Consider the following 16,014-nt stretch of genomic DNA (forward strand, 5'->3'; position numbering starts at 1 on the left):
CAGGCGGGTCCGAGCGGCGCCGGCGAGGAGGATCCCGGACCTCATAGGGCGCCGCGAGCGAGCGGAGCGGCCGGCGGGGTGCGGAGCGGCGGAGCGCGGAGGAGTTCCCGGGGGCGGGGGGCGGGGGGCGGGGGGCGGGGACCCGGCGCCCAGAGACTCCCCAAGACTCGACCCGCGGGGACCGGCCCGGGCCAGTCGCGCGACGAGCGCCGCGGACACCCGGGTGGCAGTCGGTGCGTCCGCCCTCCAGCGAAGTCCGCCACCTGCCGCGCGCGCCCGCGACCCGGCTCCGGCATGGCGGACCAGGCGCCCTTCGACACGGACGTCCTCACCCTGACCCGCTTCGTCATGGAGGAGGGCAGGAAGGCCCGCGGCACGGGCGAGATGACCCAGCTGCTCAACTCGCTCTGCACGGCCGTGAAAGCCATCTCCACCGCGGTGCGCAAGGCTGGCATCGCGCACCTGTGAGTCGGGCCCCGGGTCGTGGGCCCCGCGCCGTCTGTCTGGCAGCCCGGGAAAGCTGCCTGGCAGGCAGGCGTTGGGTTCTCCTGTCCTGCTGCTGTCAGCTTCTGCCTGTCCGTCTGACATCTGAGTCTCTCCCTATCCGGCGGCCCCTCTCTCGGGACGTTTGCCCACCTGCACCCAAGCCCTCGTCCCCACTCCCTTCACCTTGGAGGGGCCCACCTGGAGGCGCACGCCTGCTTCCATCCTACCTTCCTCTCCTCTGGCCCGAGCAGCCTGCCTTGGCACCCCTCTCAGCCTTCTCCTGGTGAATCTGCTCGACCAAGGGCCGGCACTTGATCTGCCCACCGTAGCCACCCTCGCCTCCCGCCTGGAGGTCCGGGGTCCTCCTCGCAGTGCTAGTTCAGGTGCCTGCCTATCTCTGTGTCTTCTCTGTCCTCCTTCACTCCCTCGGGGGACCCAAGTCAGGCTTCTAATCCGTTATCTCCTAAAGAGACCTGTTGCGGGGAGTGGACCTCCAGGCTGGCTGCAAGGAAGCCAGCATTCCCAGAGGTCTTAGGCGCAGCAGTGCTCAGGGGGCTGGCCTTTTCTGGGAGCAGTTGCTGTGCTGTCCCATAAGCAGCGAAAACTCATACTGAGAACTTCAAAACCTCTACTCTTTTGCAACAATGGTGCTTGCAGTCCTAGCCCAATTAGCGAATGACGCAAAAGCTGTTTGTAAGTGAAACGGTTTTGAATGAACCCGGGAGTGCATACCAAACTTCAGTGTGCACAGAAATTCTTTGGGGGTTTTGTTAAGACATGCATCTTCCTTCAGTAGGTCTGGGATGGGGTCTGAGAATTCTGCATTTCTGAGCTCTCCTGGGGTGGGCAGTACCGATCTGAAGCTGCCCGTCTGCAGATCACATGGTGAGTAGCGGAGTCAGAGGGCATGGTGACCCAAAAGGCACCTACTTTTGTAAGTCACACAGCATTCTTGGGTTTGTGTTGGTGTGCACAAGTATTTTATAATTAACAGGCCCGCCACTTTAACTAAAGAGTGCCTGGGTTTTCAGATTGTCCATATTCCTTCCTCACATTTCCCCCATGTAAGAACACTATAAAAATGACACACGAAGTTCATGGCTGAGCTGAAAAACATAACACTGCTACTCTGGAATGCAGTTCTGCATTTTTAAAAACTCCCTTCCACCCTGCAACCTGGATTCCTTTTCTGGTAAGCTGTATGGCTCTGGTTCTGTAGTATGGGGTTGGTGGTACAAATTCTTATAAAGGAGTGTATGATTATATTTATTTTCAGATATCAAGCAGGAGCAGGCCTTGCTGGGAGAGAGGTAAGGACATATATGGTTAGGAAGATATTGACTTCATTACTGTCACCACTGGTTCTTCATAAAATAGGATTCTTTGCTTTAGGAAATACAAGCAGGTAAAATCTTACTTCAAATTTAGTTTACAACTAGTATAGGTGCTCTCAAAGGAAGTTTTTCAAAAAAGAGCTCGTGTCATTTCTGATGCGTGTGTGTGTGTGTGTGTATTTATTTATTTTTGTTTTGGTCAGGGTCTCACTCTGTTGCCTAGACTGGAGTGCACTGATGCAATCGCGGCTCACTGCAACCTTGAACTCCGGGGCTCAGACAATCCTTCTGCCTCAGCCTCCCTAGTAGCTGGGACTACAAGCATCTGCCACCACGCCTGACTCATGTTTTTACTTTTTTTAGAGGTAGATTCTCACTATGTTGTTCATGCTGGTCTTGAACTCCTGGGCTCAAGCAATCCTCCCACACTGGCCTCCCAAAGTGCTGGAATTACAGGCACGAGCCACCATGCCCAGCTCCGACACTGTTTTAAAAATGTGTCAGTATCTTTCACAGCCCCAGAGAGATGCAGAGAGGCATGATCTGTTTCTAAATGTCCCCCCTTTTAAGTAACCTTAAATAGTGGGGCCTCAGATAGTGAGATTTTGATAGTGCAGCCTGGACAAAGAGTGCTAATTTTGGCCACATTAGATATGTGTGTTTTTAGGCTAGATAGTTGCAAACACTAGGCTTTAACAATATTATTGTTATAAACTACTTAGTAAGTTGCCCTCACTGAGAAATTCAAGCCAGTCAAAAGAACACAAAGGAAACAGTGAAACTCACCCGTATTCATTCCCTGGGGTATCAACTGTTAGCAATTCATTGGTTATTTTCCCAGATAGTTCTTTATGCTCACATAAATTTATACATGAACACATATTCACATATGCTTATAGGTAAATAGCAAACAAAATGGGTCATACTTAACACACTTTTCTGCAGTTTATCATTTAGCACGATGTCATGAACATGCTTTGATGTCAAGATATAGACATCTACCTCCCTTTTAACTATTGTGTGGTGTTCCATTGCACAGATTTAGGAGGAGTCATTGAACTCTTTCTCTATTTTGGGGTATTTATGTTTTCACGGGTCTGGGGCTATTACAGTGTTGTACCCTTAGAACAGGTGTTGATGCCTGCTTGTGTGGGTAGTTGACAGGGAGGACCAGATGCTGGACTCTATTCTTGTGAGAAAATCAGAGTTTGCCTGTTCTCAGTGTGACTTGTAGTCAGGCAGGCAGCAATGAGACAAGATCTCAAGCTAGTCCCCAAATTATATTCATTACAGGCTTTGATATCCTGGATGAAAAGCCAGGATGGCTACAAAGAACTCATTAATGCGGAGGTCTTGATTGTAGATTTGCAGGAACCTCGCCAGAATTAGTTTACAGAATTCACCATGACGCCTCATCATGGAGACATCAGGAGTTTAAGCATGGAGCCTGTGCATTCTTTCTCTCTGTTAACCTAAAGTTGCTTTAATAGTCACTTTCATTGCTCCTAATAAGGTGTTTCTAGAACCACAGAGTTTTGAACTGAAGGAGAATCAGCAGTCAGCTAGCCCAGTCTCCTCCTTGTACAGATGAGGACAGGGAAGATGAGGTGACTTGGTCTGGGGATGAGGTCTCTGGAACCCCAGTTTAGGGCTCTTTTTGACACACCATACATCTTTTCTTTTAGTTTTTAGAAATTAGGTAAAGTTTGACAAACCCTAAATCTCATCCATTAATTACATTTTTTAAAAGTGACTTAAGATTTATATCACAAGGAACCCTTGGCTTTGACATGCATGCCCTGGAAGCCTTCTTTCTGTGCTCCTGACTCCCCTGCACCCATGCCCAGAGGAGAAGACCAGCAGATCCTAGCAAGTAGGAGCTAAAAAGTGAGAGTTTTCTGTTAGCAGCCTGTAAGTTGAGCTGATGAATTAATAGTTTATATGTCAAATTCAAGCATTGTCCTCTTTCTTAGTTTTCATTCCTTTGGGAGATAGCCATCCTCCAGGGACTTAGGCTTCTTTGTTTTATGGAGTCAGCTTGGAGTTGAATTCTCTTTGTGTATGTTTCCAAATCACTGTCTGAAGAAGTCATTGATTCCATTCAACTTAACAAAATGTGGCCAGACACGGTGGTGGCTGACACCTGTAATCCCAGCACTTTGGGAGGCCAAGACAAGAGGATTGCCTGAGTCCAGGAGTTTGAGACCAGTCTGGACAACATGGTAAGACCTCATCTCTATAATAAATAAAAAAAATTAACTGGGCATGGTGGCATGGACCTGTAGTCCCAGCTACTCAAGAGGCTGAGGTGGAAGGATTACCCGAGCCCAGGAAATTGAGGCTGTGGTAGCCATGATCATGCCACTGCTCACCAGCCTGGATGACAGTGGAGTGCAAAGAGACTTCGACCTTAAAAAAAATATTATTGAACCCTTACTGTGCACAAAGTTCTGGAAGAGATTGAGAGATAAGAATGACACCGAGGTTACACTGTGGGGAAAAAATAAGACAAGTGTAGAATTAGTTATAATGTCCAATAAAGGTTCTGAAAGATACTTTCATAGAGGTGTCCCAAATACAATTCAGTTGTAAAGGACTGTGAAGTCCCCAAGATGGGCATTTGCAGTGGGCAGTAAAAGGTGACTGGTCATAGACCTGATGGCCAGAGAGCGGCTCAGGTTGGGTGATCGAGTGAGGAAGGTCCCGAGGTGGGAAAGTGATTCTGAAAAAGTGATTCATTCAGCTGGACCACGCATGAGGTGCGTGTGGTGGGATGTTTGTGGATGTGAAAGCACAGGTGCATTGGGATGCTTTGAATGGCAAGGGTAAACACTTGATATCTGTTGGAGCGTGTGCAAAGAGAGTGAAGGTTTGTGAAAGGTTTCTGAGAGGCAAAGCGGCACGATTAGAGAGGACACTGTGACTGGAAGTGTAGAATTGAAAGAAGGAAAAGATGGGATATGAGGAGGCCAGCGGAGGAGGGGGAAAATCGGGAGGAGTCTGAGCGTGGATCGGATGAGAAGGGCGGCGAGGGTGGGTCTCAAAGCGCTGACTTGAGAACAACTGCGAACAGGCCTGTGCCATCAAAAAGCAAAACAACACAAAGACAGAAACAGGATTCTCAAGGAGGAGCTGGTTTTTAGAGGCTGGGAGAGGGAGAGAAAATGTTGCCCATATTTTGAAAATTTTGAACTTGAGGTGTTGGGGACCATCCAGTTGGAGATGCTTTCTAACCTACAGCTGGACTTGCCAGTCTGGCATTTAGGCATGAAGCACTGACTAAATATTTGGCCACTGGATTGTGGCACATTTGCTTCAAGGCAGAGAAAAAGGAAAGAAAATCTAAACTAGGGTTAGCAGGAATGTGCAAGGCTTAAGAGCACATTTTGGAGAGAGAGGGAGCAGGGCTTAAATTTCGAGCTCTGTCATTTAATTTCTGGGAGGATTTGGGCAGTTGATGTAGCATCTCTGAGCCTCTATTTCCCCACTTGTAAGATGGAGACAACTGTTTTTTCAACCTCAGCTATATGAGGATAAACTGAGTTCATGAATAGGGTACCAATGTCATCATTATTATTTTTTTTTTTTTGTAAACTGTTGTGTCTCTATTTTGTTCTTTATTCCTTAGCAGTCGCCTGCCTGTATCAGTGGGGATATAGTCTGGGCTAGAAAATTACATATTAGAACAATGCTGCACCATCAGAATGGTTACAGGGAACTTCTTCCCATCCTGTTCATATTGTGTCCAGAAAAGTCACTTTTAGATTTGTGGTCTTCTCAGTTATCTAACAGAAGAAAATAAAAAAGAACTTCAGTTTTGATTTTGGAATGACAGAAGAGCTAATATATGTTTAAACTTATCTCTCTCTTTTTGATTTTTTAGAGACAGGGTCTTACTCTGTCACCAAGCTAGAGTGCAGTGGTGTGATCATAGCTCAATACAGCCTCAAATTCCTGGGTTCAAGTGATCCTCCTGCTTCAGCCTTCTGAATAGCTGGGACTACAGGCATGAGCCACCATGCCCAGCTAATTTTTATTTTTTAGTGTTTTTGTAGAGATGGGGTCTTGCAGTATTGCCCAGGCTGTTCTTGAGCCCCTGTACTCAAGCAATCCTTCTGCCTCAGTCTCCCAAAGTGCTGGGATTACAAACGTTCGCCACTGTGCCTGGCCTAAGCTTATCTTCAAATTTGCAGAGTTTATGACATTGCAGATTTGGAAACTTTCTCAGATTTATGTTACATTCCTTGAATTATCTTCTTCATATGACGGAAGAGTGCACTGCAACTTTCTTTCCATAAAAACAAAAAACAAAAACAAACACAGCCAGCCATGCACTGTCCTGTATGTCCATTTTCCTTCCATGTGAATTCAGGCAAAAGTTGGGGTTTGTGACCTCTGAAAGCTGTTCTGGTTGGTTCCTCTTCTTCATAGTCTTTCTGATCTAGCCCTTGGGTATTCCTAGCGGGGTGAATGGTTGATAACCGTGCAGTCAATCAATAACAAGCCAGTGTTACCTTTGACTTTTGCGATAAGGATTAACCAATAATCCACGTCCGTTTTTGTTTAGTCGGGTGTTGTTTAGTCGAGCCTTATGATTTTGCCTGCTGTCTGAACTGCTGACGTTAGGCAGAAACAGTCCTAAGTCAGTTAGCAACTCCAGGAAGTCATTGAGGGCTCTAAGTGTGGTGGCCCCTGGTTCTGATCCTTGCATCCGACACTTTGCTTCAGAAATGCTGTGAGAGGCAGCTTCCCCCAATCACCATAAATCTGTGTCCAGTATCATAGGCTTCATGGCAGTTAAATGGCTCATTCCATTTTAGAAACAACAGGCAAACTTGGAAAACAATGCTAGTATTTAATCCAAATTTCCAAAGATCTCAAAATACTGGCCAAAGTAACCTGTGCTTTTAAGGAGCTCTGTAGCCTATGAATTAAAATGGCTTACAGCTTTTTAAAAAGTTCAGTGAGGTTTACAGCAGAAGCAAAAGAAGAGACATTATGGACAACTTCTCAAATTAAGTTCTGCTCCTCAAACTTCAGAAAAAGCTCTTTTGTGTTTCTGGGTGTTTGAAAGAGAAAGATCGCAGGGACTTTAACCCCAGGGAGGTGATTTTTGCACTTGGGCTGCAGGGCCAACTAATTTGAATAAAATGGAAGTGAAATGTCATAAACATCTCGAAATCATATCCCCGGTGAGATTGTATCAAATGTAAACTTGAAGGTTTTTTTTGCCAACAGTTCCGTGTTGGCTGCTTTCCTGGAAGTTGCCTGTAAAACTGGTTTAGAGATGGTTCCCCCTGCCCCACCCCCCTATCAACCAACACTTAACTTGGTGGATGCCTGTGAGGCTAGGTTAAGATCAATGATGGCCGCCATCTGAGTGACTGCTGTGGACCAAGTGCATCTCATGTGTTATCCACCATCCTTACAAACCTGGCCAGAAAGAGCCATTCGGGGAGTTTGAACAACTTGATGGAGGTCTCATTATCATTAATAAGGAAAGACAGGATTTTATTTTATTTTGGAGACAAGATCTCACTCTGTCACCCAGGCTGGAGTGCAGTGGCATGATCCTAGCTCACTGAAACCTCGACTTCCTGGCTTCAACTGATCCTCCTGTCTCGGCATCCCAAGTAGTTGAGACTATAGGCATGCACCACCATTCCTAGCTATATATTTTTAAAATTTTTTAAAAGACAGGGTCTTCCTATGTTGCCCAGGCTGGTCTTGAACTCCTGGCCTCAAGTAATCTTCCCTCTTGGACTTGGGAAGGCAGAATTTGAACCCAGGCCTTCTGATACTGAGTTATTGCCCAGATCCTACCTTGATCATCAGTGTGGTCATGTTCATGCTGAGGGAGTTAGGCAGGGGTGTGAAGCAGTAATGTTCTTGCTCACTTGCTTATGCACAGGTGCTATTCTGATCCCTTTAGCCATATTAACTCATTTATTCCTCCCTCTACAGACTATAAAGCAGACATACTGTATTCCTATATCACAGATGAAGAACCAGAAACCAGAGTTACTAAGTGGCTTGACTAGGCTGCTTTGCACCTAGCAGAGCTGGGATTTGAACCCCAGCGATGTAGAGTCCTAGCCTGGCCTTGACCATGACACTGCAATTTCCTGATGAACTAGCTGGAGGGAAGAGCCATTGCACTTGTCTTAACACAGAGTTTTCTCTGCAAGCACACTGTTATCAAGAAGCCATGCTAATCTGGAGAGGATCACCCCCCCAGGGGTGGAGGGTCTTGGATGATGATTATGAAGGGAGGTGTTACTAAAACCACTGGGTCTAAAGGCATTTACAACCTTAGAAGTTCTTGGATCTCTTTATTACTCTCTAAAATCATTCAATCAATCAAAGTAAGTTCACTGAGCACTTACTGCATGTGGGCTTTGTTCTGGGTGCTTAAGGATCTCATTCTTTTGCTCAGGCTCACGAACTGGTAGACTGGGCACAGTGGCTCACGCTTGTAATTCTAGCACTTTAGGAGGCCGAGGCAGGAGGATCACTTGAATCCAGGACTTCCGAGACCAGCCTCGGTAATATAGTAAGACCTCGTCTCTACAGAAAATAAAAAAATTAGCTGGGCGTGTTGGTGCATGCCTGTAGTCCTAGCTATTTGAGAGTCTAAGGCAAGAAGATTGCCTGAGCTCAGGAAGTTGAGACGTGGTGAGTCATGCTTGTGCTACTGCACTCCAGCCTGGGTGACAGTGTGACTTTGACTCAACAAACAAACAAACAAACAAACTGGTAGGTCTTTCTTTCTCCAGAGGCACATTCAGAGGTGCCTTGCATGTGCAAGAGTTTCAGCCCTCTCAGAGAATATTCTCAGTTTTAGCTTCAGACCTCCCTAGAAAATTATCAGGTTGCCTTATAAGGATCTTTTTTTTTTTTTGAGTTGGAGTCTCACTGGAGTGCAGTGGCATGCTCCTGGCCACCGTAGCCTCAATCTACTGGGTTCTGGCGATCCTTACACTCCAGTCTTCCAAGTAGTCAAAACCCGCCCGGCTAATTTTTGATTTATTGTAGAGATGAGGTCTCACCAATTTGCCCGGGCTGGTCTCGAACCCACGGGCTCAGACGATCCACTTGTCTCAGCCTCCCAAAGTGCTAGGATTACAGGCTGAGCCACTGAGCCAAGCTGCCTGTAAGGATCTAATTGCAAATGTCCCCAAGTGGAAAACTGTGCGGGTGTTGACTGTCCTTAGGCTGGCCCAGTGGGTGAGCTGCCAGAGCCCAGAGGCTTCCTACTCTCGGCATTCCTGTGCAGAGCAGGTTGGGCCAAGCCCGCTGACAACAGAGTTTTAGACAGTATTTTCGGGGGCGGTAGCTCCGTCTGTGGCCTCCTTCCCACTGACTCCTAGAAAAAAGTGGGCCATCCCGAAGGCCATCAAGATGATGTCCGATAGAGGCCGTGCCCTCCAGTCCTGTGGGCTATCCTGATTTTCTCTGGCTGCAGGTTGGGAGAATAGACCCTCTCTCCCGGCATGCCCCTGGGAGGGTCACGTGGCATCACTACTGCTGCTGTCTCACTCCTGAAACCATGGCCAGGCTCCTGGCATGATGGAGTCCGGGTGTCTTCAGCTTTAGGCTTAGAGCCCTCTTTGGTTATCCATCCAAACTACCCAAATCAGTTAACTGGTTTCATTTTCCAGGTCAGATGAGGTGAATCCATTCTTTCCAGCTGCTGTGATTTTATTTCCAGAAACTGCCCCCTATTGAAGAGTCATGCCAGTTAACCAACGATGTATCTATCAGGAGCAAGAATAGGACCCACGTTAGCCAACTCTGCTCTTTCTATTTATTTTTATTTTTATTTTTTGAGTTGGAGTCTCACTCCGTTGCCCAGGCTGGAGTGCAGTGGCACACTCCCGGCCACCGCAGCCTCGACCTGCTGGGCTCCGGCGAACATTCCACTCAGCCTTCTAAGTAGCTGGAATTGTAGTCACAAGCTACTATGCCCGGCTAGTTGTTGATTTGTTGTAGAGATGAGGTCTCGCCAAGTTGCCTGGGCGGGTCTCGAACCCATGGGCTCAGGCAATCCACACAGCTCGAGCTCCCAAACTAGGATTACAGGCTAAGCCACTGAACCAGGCCAAACTCTGCTCTTTTTATGGAAAAAACCCAACCCTGTAATTAAAATTACCAAAACGATTATATATATATTTGTTTTATTCACTTAAGATACAACATGGGATGGAATTTTAAAATAGATATAAATATAGTATAAATGACAATATCATTAGTGTTTCATCATCATTGTTGTCTTTTCTATTCTCAAGGAAATCTTAACTTTGACTTAGATATGTGGAAACCGAATATCCTGGGTCTTCTGGAATAGTAAAGACATGTCCTAGAAATGTCAATTTTCCAAGAGCCAGCTGTTAATTCACCCATACCTGGACATAGCTGAAATTTGTGTGATCTTGTGCCCCGTTTCAGAGCTCTGGGGTTGCATCTTGAAAGCGGCCTGCCCTCACTCTTTGCTAAGGTGTGTGGGACATTTAAATTCTGTTACCCACATCAGCGGCCCGTGGCCCTCAGGCCTCGGCAAGTAACCTGTCCTCCTGCTTTCTGTCTGCTGCTTCTCGGGGGAGACCTCGAATCATTTTCCTTCCCACATCCCTCATGATCTGACTTTTCTCCTGCGAGGTCCCAAAAGGAAAAGGTGGAGGAAACCTCACAATGTAGCCTTTGCCTTCTGAGATAACTCCCAGTTGGGAAACATTTCCTGGCAGATTAAATGACTGGCTCAGTCGAAATGACCTTGCCTACCCCCCACCTGCTACTGACTCCTTTGCTGGGGGTAGGGGGCGTGGGGGGTAGGTTCAGAGGTTTACGACTTGCTCAGGTCAACCCATTTCTTCGCCGTCTCAGCTTGCCTCTCTTTCTATCGATTGCAAGGCAGAGTTGGCTCCGGGGTAGGCTTTCTGGGGCAAGGTTGTTCACGGGAAAGGCTTTTTGGGGCAAGGTTGTTCACGGGAAAACCTGTATACTTTTTCATATCCCTGTGGCCTCATTGGCTGCCTTATCCGGCCCCAGAGAGTGGAATCGGGAACTGATCTAAAAGGAAGCCCAGGGGTGTGTGAGACTTGTTTGCTCAAGTCTCATCAAGGGTTGTTGGTGCCATCAAAATGCTGTCTAAACCAGGGTGAGGCTTCTGGGCCCTGCAGACTCTCTTGGAGTCTTCCTAGGACTTCAGTTTGGGGAACATAGTAGATGCTCTCTGAGCCCTGGTCAATTGACTGAGCAAAGGTCTGGGGCTGTCCTGCGAGGAGCTAAGACCCATCTGCTATTGGCTGTGCAGGTCACCCTGCTCTCTCTGGGTGGTCATGGGAATGCAGAGTGGACGGCTCCTGTTAATCTATCCTTTGGGACCTTTGAGAAATGGTAACTTGTCAGCAGGCAGACATTTATTGTTTCGGAGGGGGTTTCTGCAAACTGCTAGAGAAAATAAACTCCAAGGACTCTTCAGCTAATTAGTTCCTCAGGGTATTTCTAAGGGCTGTTTTCCTTTGTCAGCCTCACAGAAGCCCGCATCCTGCTTTTCATTGACCCATGGAAATGTGTTACCTCGGAGATATCTTGAAGCTCTTCTTAGGGTCCCCCTGAGGTGTGTCGGGAGAAGCTTGATTGAGCATTTGCCTTGGCCTGACTGGTCATCGTGCCTTCGCATCCCTGACCAGAATAACGCAGTGCAGAGAGAGAAACCCAAGGCTAACTTCATGTACTGAGCTGCGGCTCAATCATTAAATTATACAAACCGGGACGTCATTACTACCAGCATGGCGGCACTATTGGTGCTAGCCTGAGAATCTATTCTTTTGAACTTAGTTTCTACTTTAGAATAATTTTCTTGTCTTTCTGAAATGTGTCTTAATGCCCGTACTCACCAGGGAAAAACCTCCAGCAAGCTATCCTAGGAAAGTTATAGAGTACATGAGTTCTGAGTTTGAGGGTCCCAGAATAATCTATCATCGCATGTCCTTTTATGCTTCATAACCAACTGGAGGACAGTTGGAAAGGGTCCTTTCTGTTAGAACAGGGGGATAAAGAGGAGTTCTGAAGAAAGGGTCAAGGACCAGCTTAACACCACCCAGTGGTGTCATGGAAACGCCAAAGGCAGTGGAGCCAATTGTCTGCCACAGTTTGGTGGATGAAGATGGTCACGTCAGTGCAAGGTATGGTAAGGGTCCCCTACATTGGGGTCCCCAGCCCCTGGGTCACAGACCAGTACTAGACCATGGCCAGTTTGGAACCGGGCTGCACGGTTGGGGGTGAGCAGTGGACAGGAGTGAAGCTTCTTGTATTTACAGCTGTTCCCCATCGCTCGCATTACTGCCTGAGCACTGGCTCCTGTCACATCAGTGCAACATTAGATTCTCATAGGAGCGTGAACCCTAAGGTGAACTGCACATGTGAGGGATCTAGGTTGCATTCTCCTTATGAGAATCTAATGCCTGATGATCTGAGGTGGAGCTGAGGCAGTGATGCTAGCACTGGGGAGTGGCTGCAAATACAGATTCACACTAGCGGTGAGGCTTGACTGCACCAAACCCCCCCGCCCCATTCATGGAAAAATTATCTTCCATGAAACTGGACCCTGATACCAAAGAAGTTGAAGGTTGGGGACAGCTGTCCTATGTTGTCCATCCCTTCAGCATGTTATATGACCCCACATGACTTCCATCTGGGGCAGGGTGTGCCACTCTTTGCTGACCTTGACTTCGCTGAGTCTCTCTGTGACTCAAGGGTGGGCGCCATCTTGGAATCTTGGAGCAGCTGTGAGGAAACCTGGCTTATGGTCTTGCTTGGGCAAGTTGCCTACCCTGACACCAACTGTAAAATCTCATAGGCCAGGGCATGATCTAGGGCAACAGAAGCTGCTTCTCGCTTCAGTCTGGCCAACTGCAAGTTCAGGGTACGTAGCCCAGCACATCTGGAACTCGCCTACTTGCATTTAATCTCACTAAACAAGTTGTGGCGACCCCGTGTTTGATACAAGTTGCAGGGTAAACTTGTCTCTCTTAAGCTAGTGGGATCAGGAAAACTGCAAATCAGAGCTGGCCTTTTGTCAGATGAGCCATGCACAGATTTTTTTTTCCTCTAGGTCCCTTTTCCCCAAATTTTAATGCTCCTGGACCTGGGTATCATGAGAAAAAGACCTTGAGTTTTTAGAAGTTGCTTGCATAAATGCGCACACGGTATTCTCCCCCTTCCACTTGGAAATATGCAAAAAATGAACTTCATGTTTTCTTTGGATAAATTACTGACGTGGAACTCTTCTTTGGAGTCCTTACTAGCTGATTTATTTGGGCTCCTTGAGGCCTTTTTCATTTCCTCCCTTTCTTTTGAAAAACATTCGAAATGCCATTCAGCTTGAATACCCCCTTCACAGCTAGACCTCCCTTGACCATTTAAATGAACCACCTGCCCTGCAGTTCCTACCTCCTGCCATCTCCTTGTTTTTATTTTATAACAGTGAGCTTCTGTCACTATCTGACATCACCTTATTCATTCCACAACACATATTTGTTTCTTGCATCTTGTTTGTCTCACCACACCAGAATGGAAGCTTCAGGAGAGGAGGTGGGGTCTTCTTGTTCAGCACGGAACCCCCACACGCAGAGCAGTTCCCCATGCACTTTGGGTCCCCATAAATATCTGTGGAATAAAGGAGCTCTCAGGCCTCTCGGAAGCTTTTGAGTAAAAGGAACCAGCCTAAGTGTCCCTGAGGAAGGTACCCGAGCAGGTGGAACTCGGGCCAGTGGGAGACATAGGCCTTTCCTTCCTGTACTTGCCTAAGTGGCTTATTCATTAGCCCCCCCTCCCACCCAGCCCTGCTCCCTAGGCCGCCCCAGAATTGTCCCCATTGGGCTACACTTATCAGGCACCGAGGACTATGCACTCCTCTATCTGGCCCAGGAGGCAGACATCATTTCCCTCTCTGGACACATGCAAAAGGGAGGGAGGCTCAGAGAAGACAGGGACTTCATGGAGCTGAGATCTGAACCACGTCTCTGTCCTAAAGCCCAGGTCCTTGTGCTGAATCATTAGTGAGTTTCATGGTGGACATCTTGGGCTAGGAGGGAAAGAACCTTGCCGCTTATGGGACCAGTGAGGGAAATGACTTTTACTGGGTTGGTGGCCTTGCCATGTACCCAGGTCCCCTCAGTTTGGTGGCCTTCTTCTTCCACCAGCATTGGCCTCACCATTGAGGTCAGCAAGAGATTATGTGGAAAGAGAGCCCAAAGCCCAGAGACACGGGCTCTGGCTGCAACCCGATAGGTCTCTTGGTCTTTCACTCATGAAATAGCAGTGACAGGGGAAGGGTGGTAGGTGGGAGGAGGGCTGGTACAACCAGAGGTGTTTCTCAGGCTGGAAAGGGAATGGCGCCGGAAGTGGCCAGCACCGACAAGTAGACCTGATGAGTCCGCTGGACTCACCTCCTGAGACAGTTAGGTCACACCAGGCATTTGGGACAGGACCGTTTCTGGGGTGGCTCCGTGCTGCCCAGCCAGACACTGCAAGTTACATTTCAGGAAAATGCATTTTGAGGCATTGAAGCAGTCACAGTCACAGTCGCTGAAGAAGTGGCAATCAGTTCCCAGGCGAGCTCACAGCTGTCTTGGCCAAGGGTGCAGTTGTACAGTTATCACTCTTTCAGCTGCTCGGTGGTGTCTTCAAAGCTCTATCTCTTTCCCTTTCCACATCCAGTGTCTTATCTTGTTCCAGGCATGCTTCCTGTAAAACGTCCCCCACCCCTTCTGTGTTCATGTGCAACCCCTGGTGATGGCAACCAGCCTCTTCTCTCAGTCCAGCAAACTGGGCTGCATTTTGGACACGCCACTTGGATTCTGGGGATGCTGCAGTTACTGGCTCACAGTAGCTTAAAAATAAGTAAAAACTCCGTGCGCCTTTCACCCTCTAAGCCTCCTGCCATGGGCCCTGGAGAGTCACCAAGAGAACCCTGACCCGGAAGTCAGAGCGAGTGTCTTACCTCTACCCTGCCTCTGTAGTTTGGAGAAGCCCACAGGAGTCTTGGAACCTGCGCTTCCTCCTCTATAAAATGAGGTGGTGGAACCAATCGATGCTGCTTTTCCTTTAGGATCCTTTAACGCACATCTCAAGCTCATTCCAGACCAGACCTCCTTGCTTGCTATGTCTCTTAATTCAATTGATTTATTTAACCCATGTGTTTGGGGGTGAATATTAGTTCTTGGTGAGCAAAAACAAAAACAAAAAATCCCAAACTTTTAATGCATTCAGTACAGATATTCATACAGTAATAAATATATATACTACATCTATAGTATTAAAATCAAAATTTTGTGGGAGAGTATGGTCAGTTAAAAAAATGCTTAAAAAGGTTCTTTAGGGAAGATCGTAAGGAAAAAAAGATTGAGAAACACTGATTAAACCTTAATGTGCGGTACCATTATGGGTATGAAGCCAGCAAGTAGATGACAGTATTTTCTCCTTTCTAGAAGCCTCTCTAGGAGGTATGACCACATTTCCTCTCGTTTCTCCCAAACCATGTGTCTTTTTTCCTTCTAAATCCTACTCAGCATTCCCTTTCAGTGGGACTTATAGGTGCACCTACATACTCTGGTGGTCACAGTTCACTTTTTGTGGCTTCTCTTCCCTATAGCTATGGCATTGCTGGTTCTACCAACGTGACGGGTGATCAAGTTAAGAAGCTGGATGTCCTCTCCAACGACCTGGTTATGAACATGTTAAAGTCATCATTTGCCACCTGTGTTCTTGTGTCAGAAGAAGATAAACACGCCATAATAGTAGAACCTGAAAAAAGGGTGGGTCTGTACTTTCACCGCTGAGGGTTTTAACGCAACCATTTTTCTTCCTAGCTTCATGCAGAGCTCCACTTGCTTAACCAGGATGGGTTTCTGGGAATCTCCCTAGATCCCCCCATCATCTTTTCACAGATTCCGCCCCGCTACCACCATGGCTCAAATCCTCCCCTCTCCACTGTCTACACCACCACCATGGTTCATGCCATCATCATCTCCCCATGGACTCCCATGGGCTCATGTCCATTTCTCACTTCTTATTGCCATGTTCAAGGCTCTGCAAAGCCTGGCTTCTGTTGACAACCTCTTTTGTTGCATCTCCATTGAACAAATTCCCAATCATTACTCCCGACCTGCTGCCAACCCACACTGCTTGA

At 47.5% G+C, this 16,014-nt stretch overlaps 1 protein-coding gene across 1 annotated transcript in view; it reads left to right on the plus strand.

Moving 5' to 3' along the window:
• The first annotated feature begins 176 nt into the window (after positions 1-176).
• The window catches only part of FBP1 (fructose-bisphosphatase 1), a 31,335-nt gene continuing 15,497 nt past the window's right edge, over positions 177-16,014 (plus strand). Inside the window, exons 1-2 of the mRNA XM_008071506.2 lie at positions 177-464; positions 15,478-15,640. Of these exons, the coding sequence (XP_008069697.1) occupies positions 295-464; positions 15,478-15,640 (333 nt within the window). The 5' untranslated portion in view covers positions 177-294. The remainder of the gene's footprint in view (positions 465-15,477; positions 15,641-16,014) is intronic.

This window comes from Carlito syrichta, unplaced genomic scaffold (assembly GCF_000164805.1).
Source record: "Carlito syrichta isolate Samal-C Ts95f unplaced genomic scaffold, Tarsius_syrichta-2.0.1 Scaffold314348, whole genome shotgun sequence".
Lineage (NCBI taxonomy): Eukaryota > Metazoa > Chordata > Mammalia > Primates > Tarsiidae > Carlito > Carlito syrichta.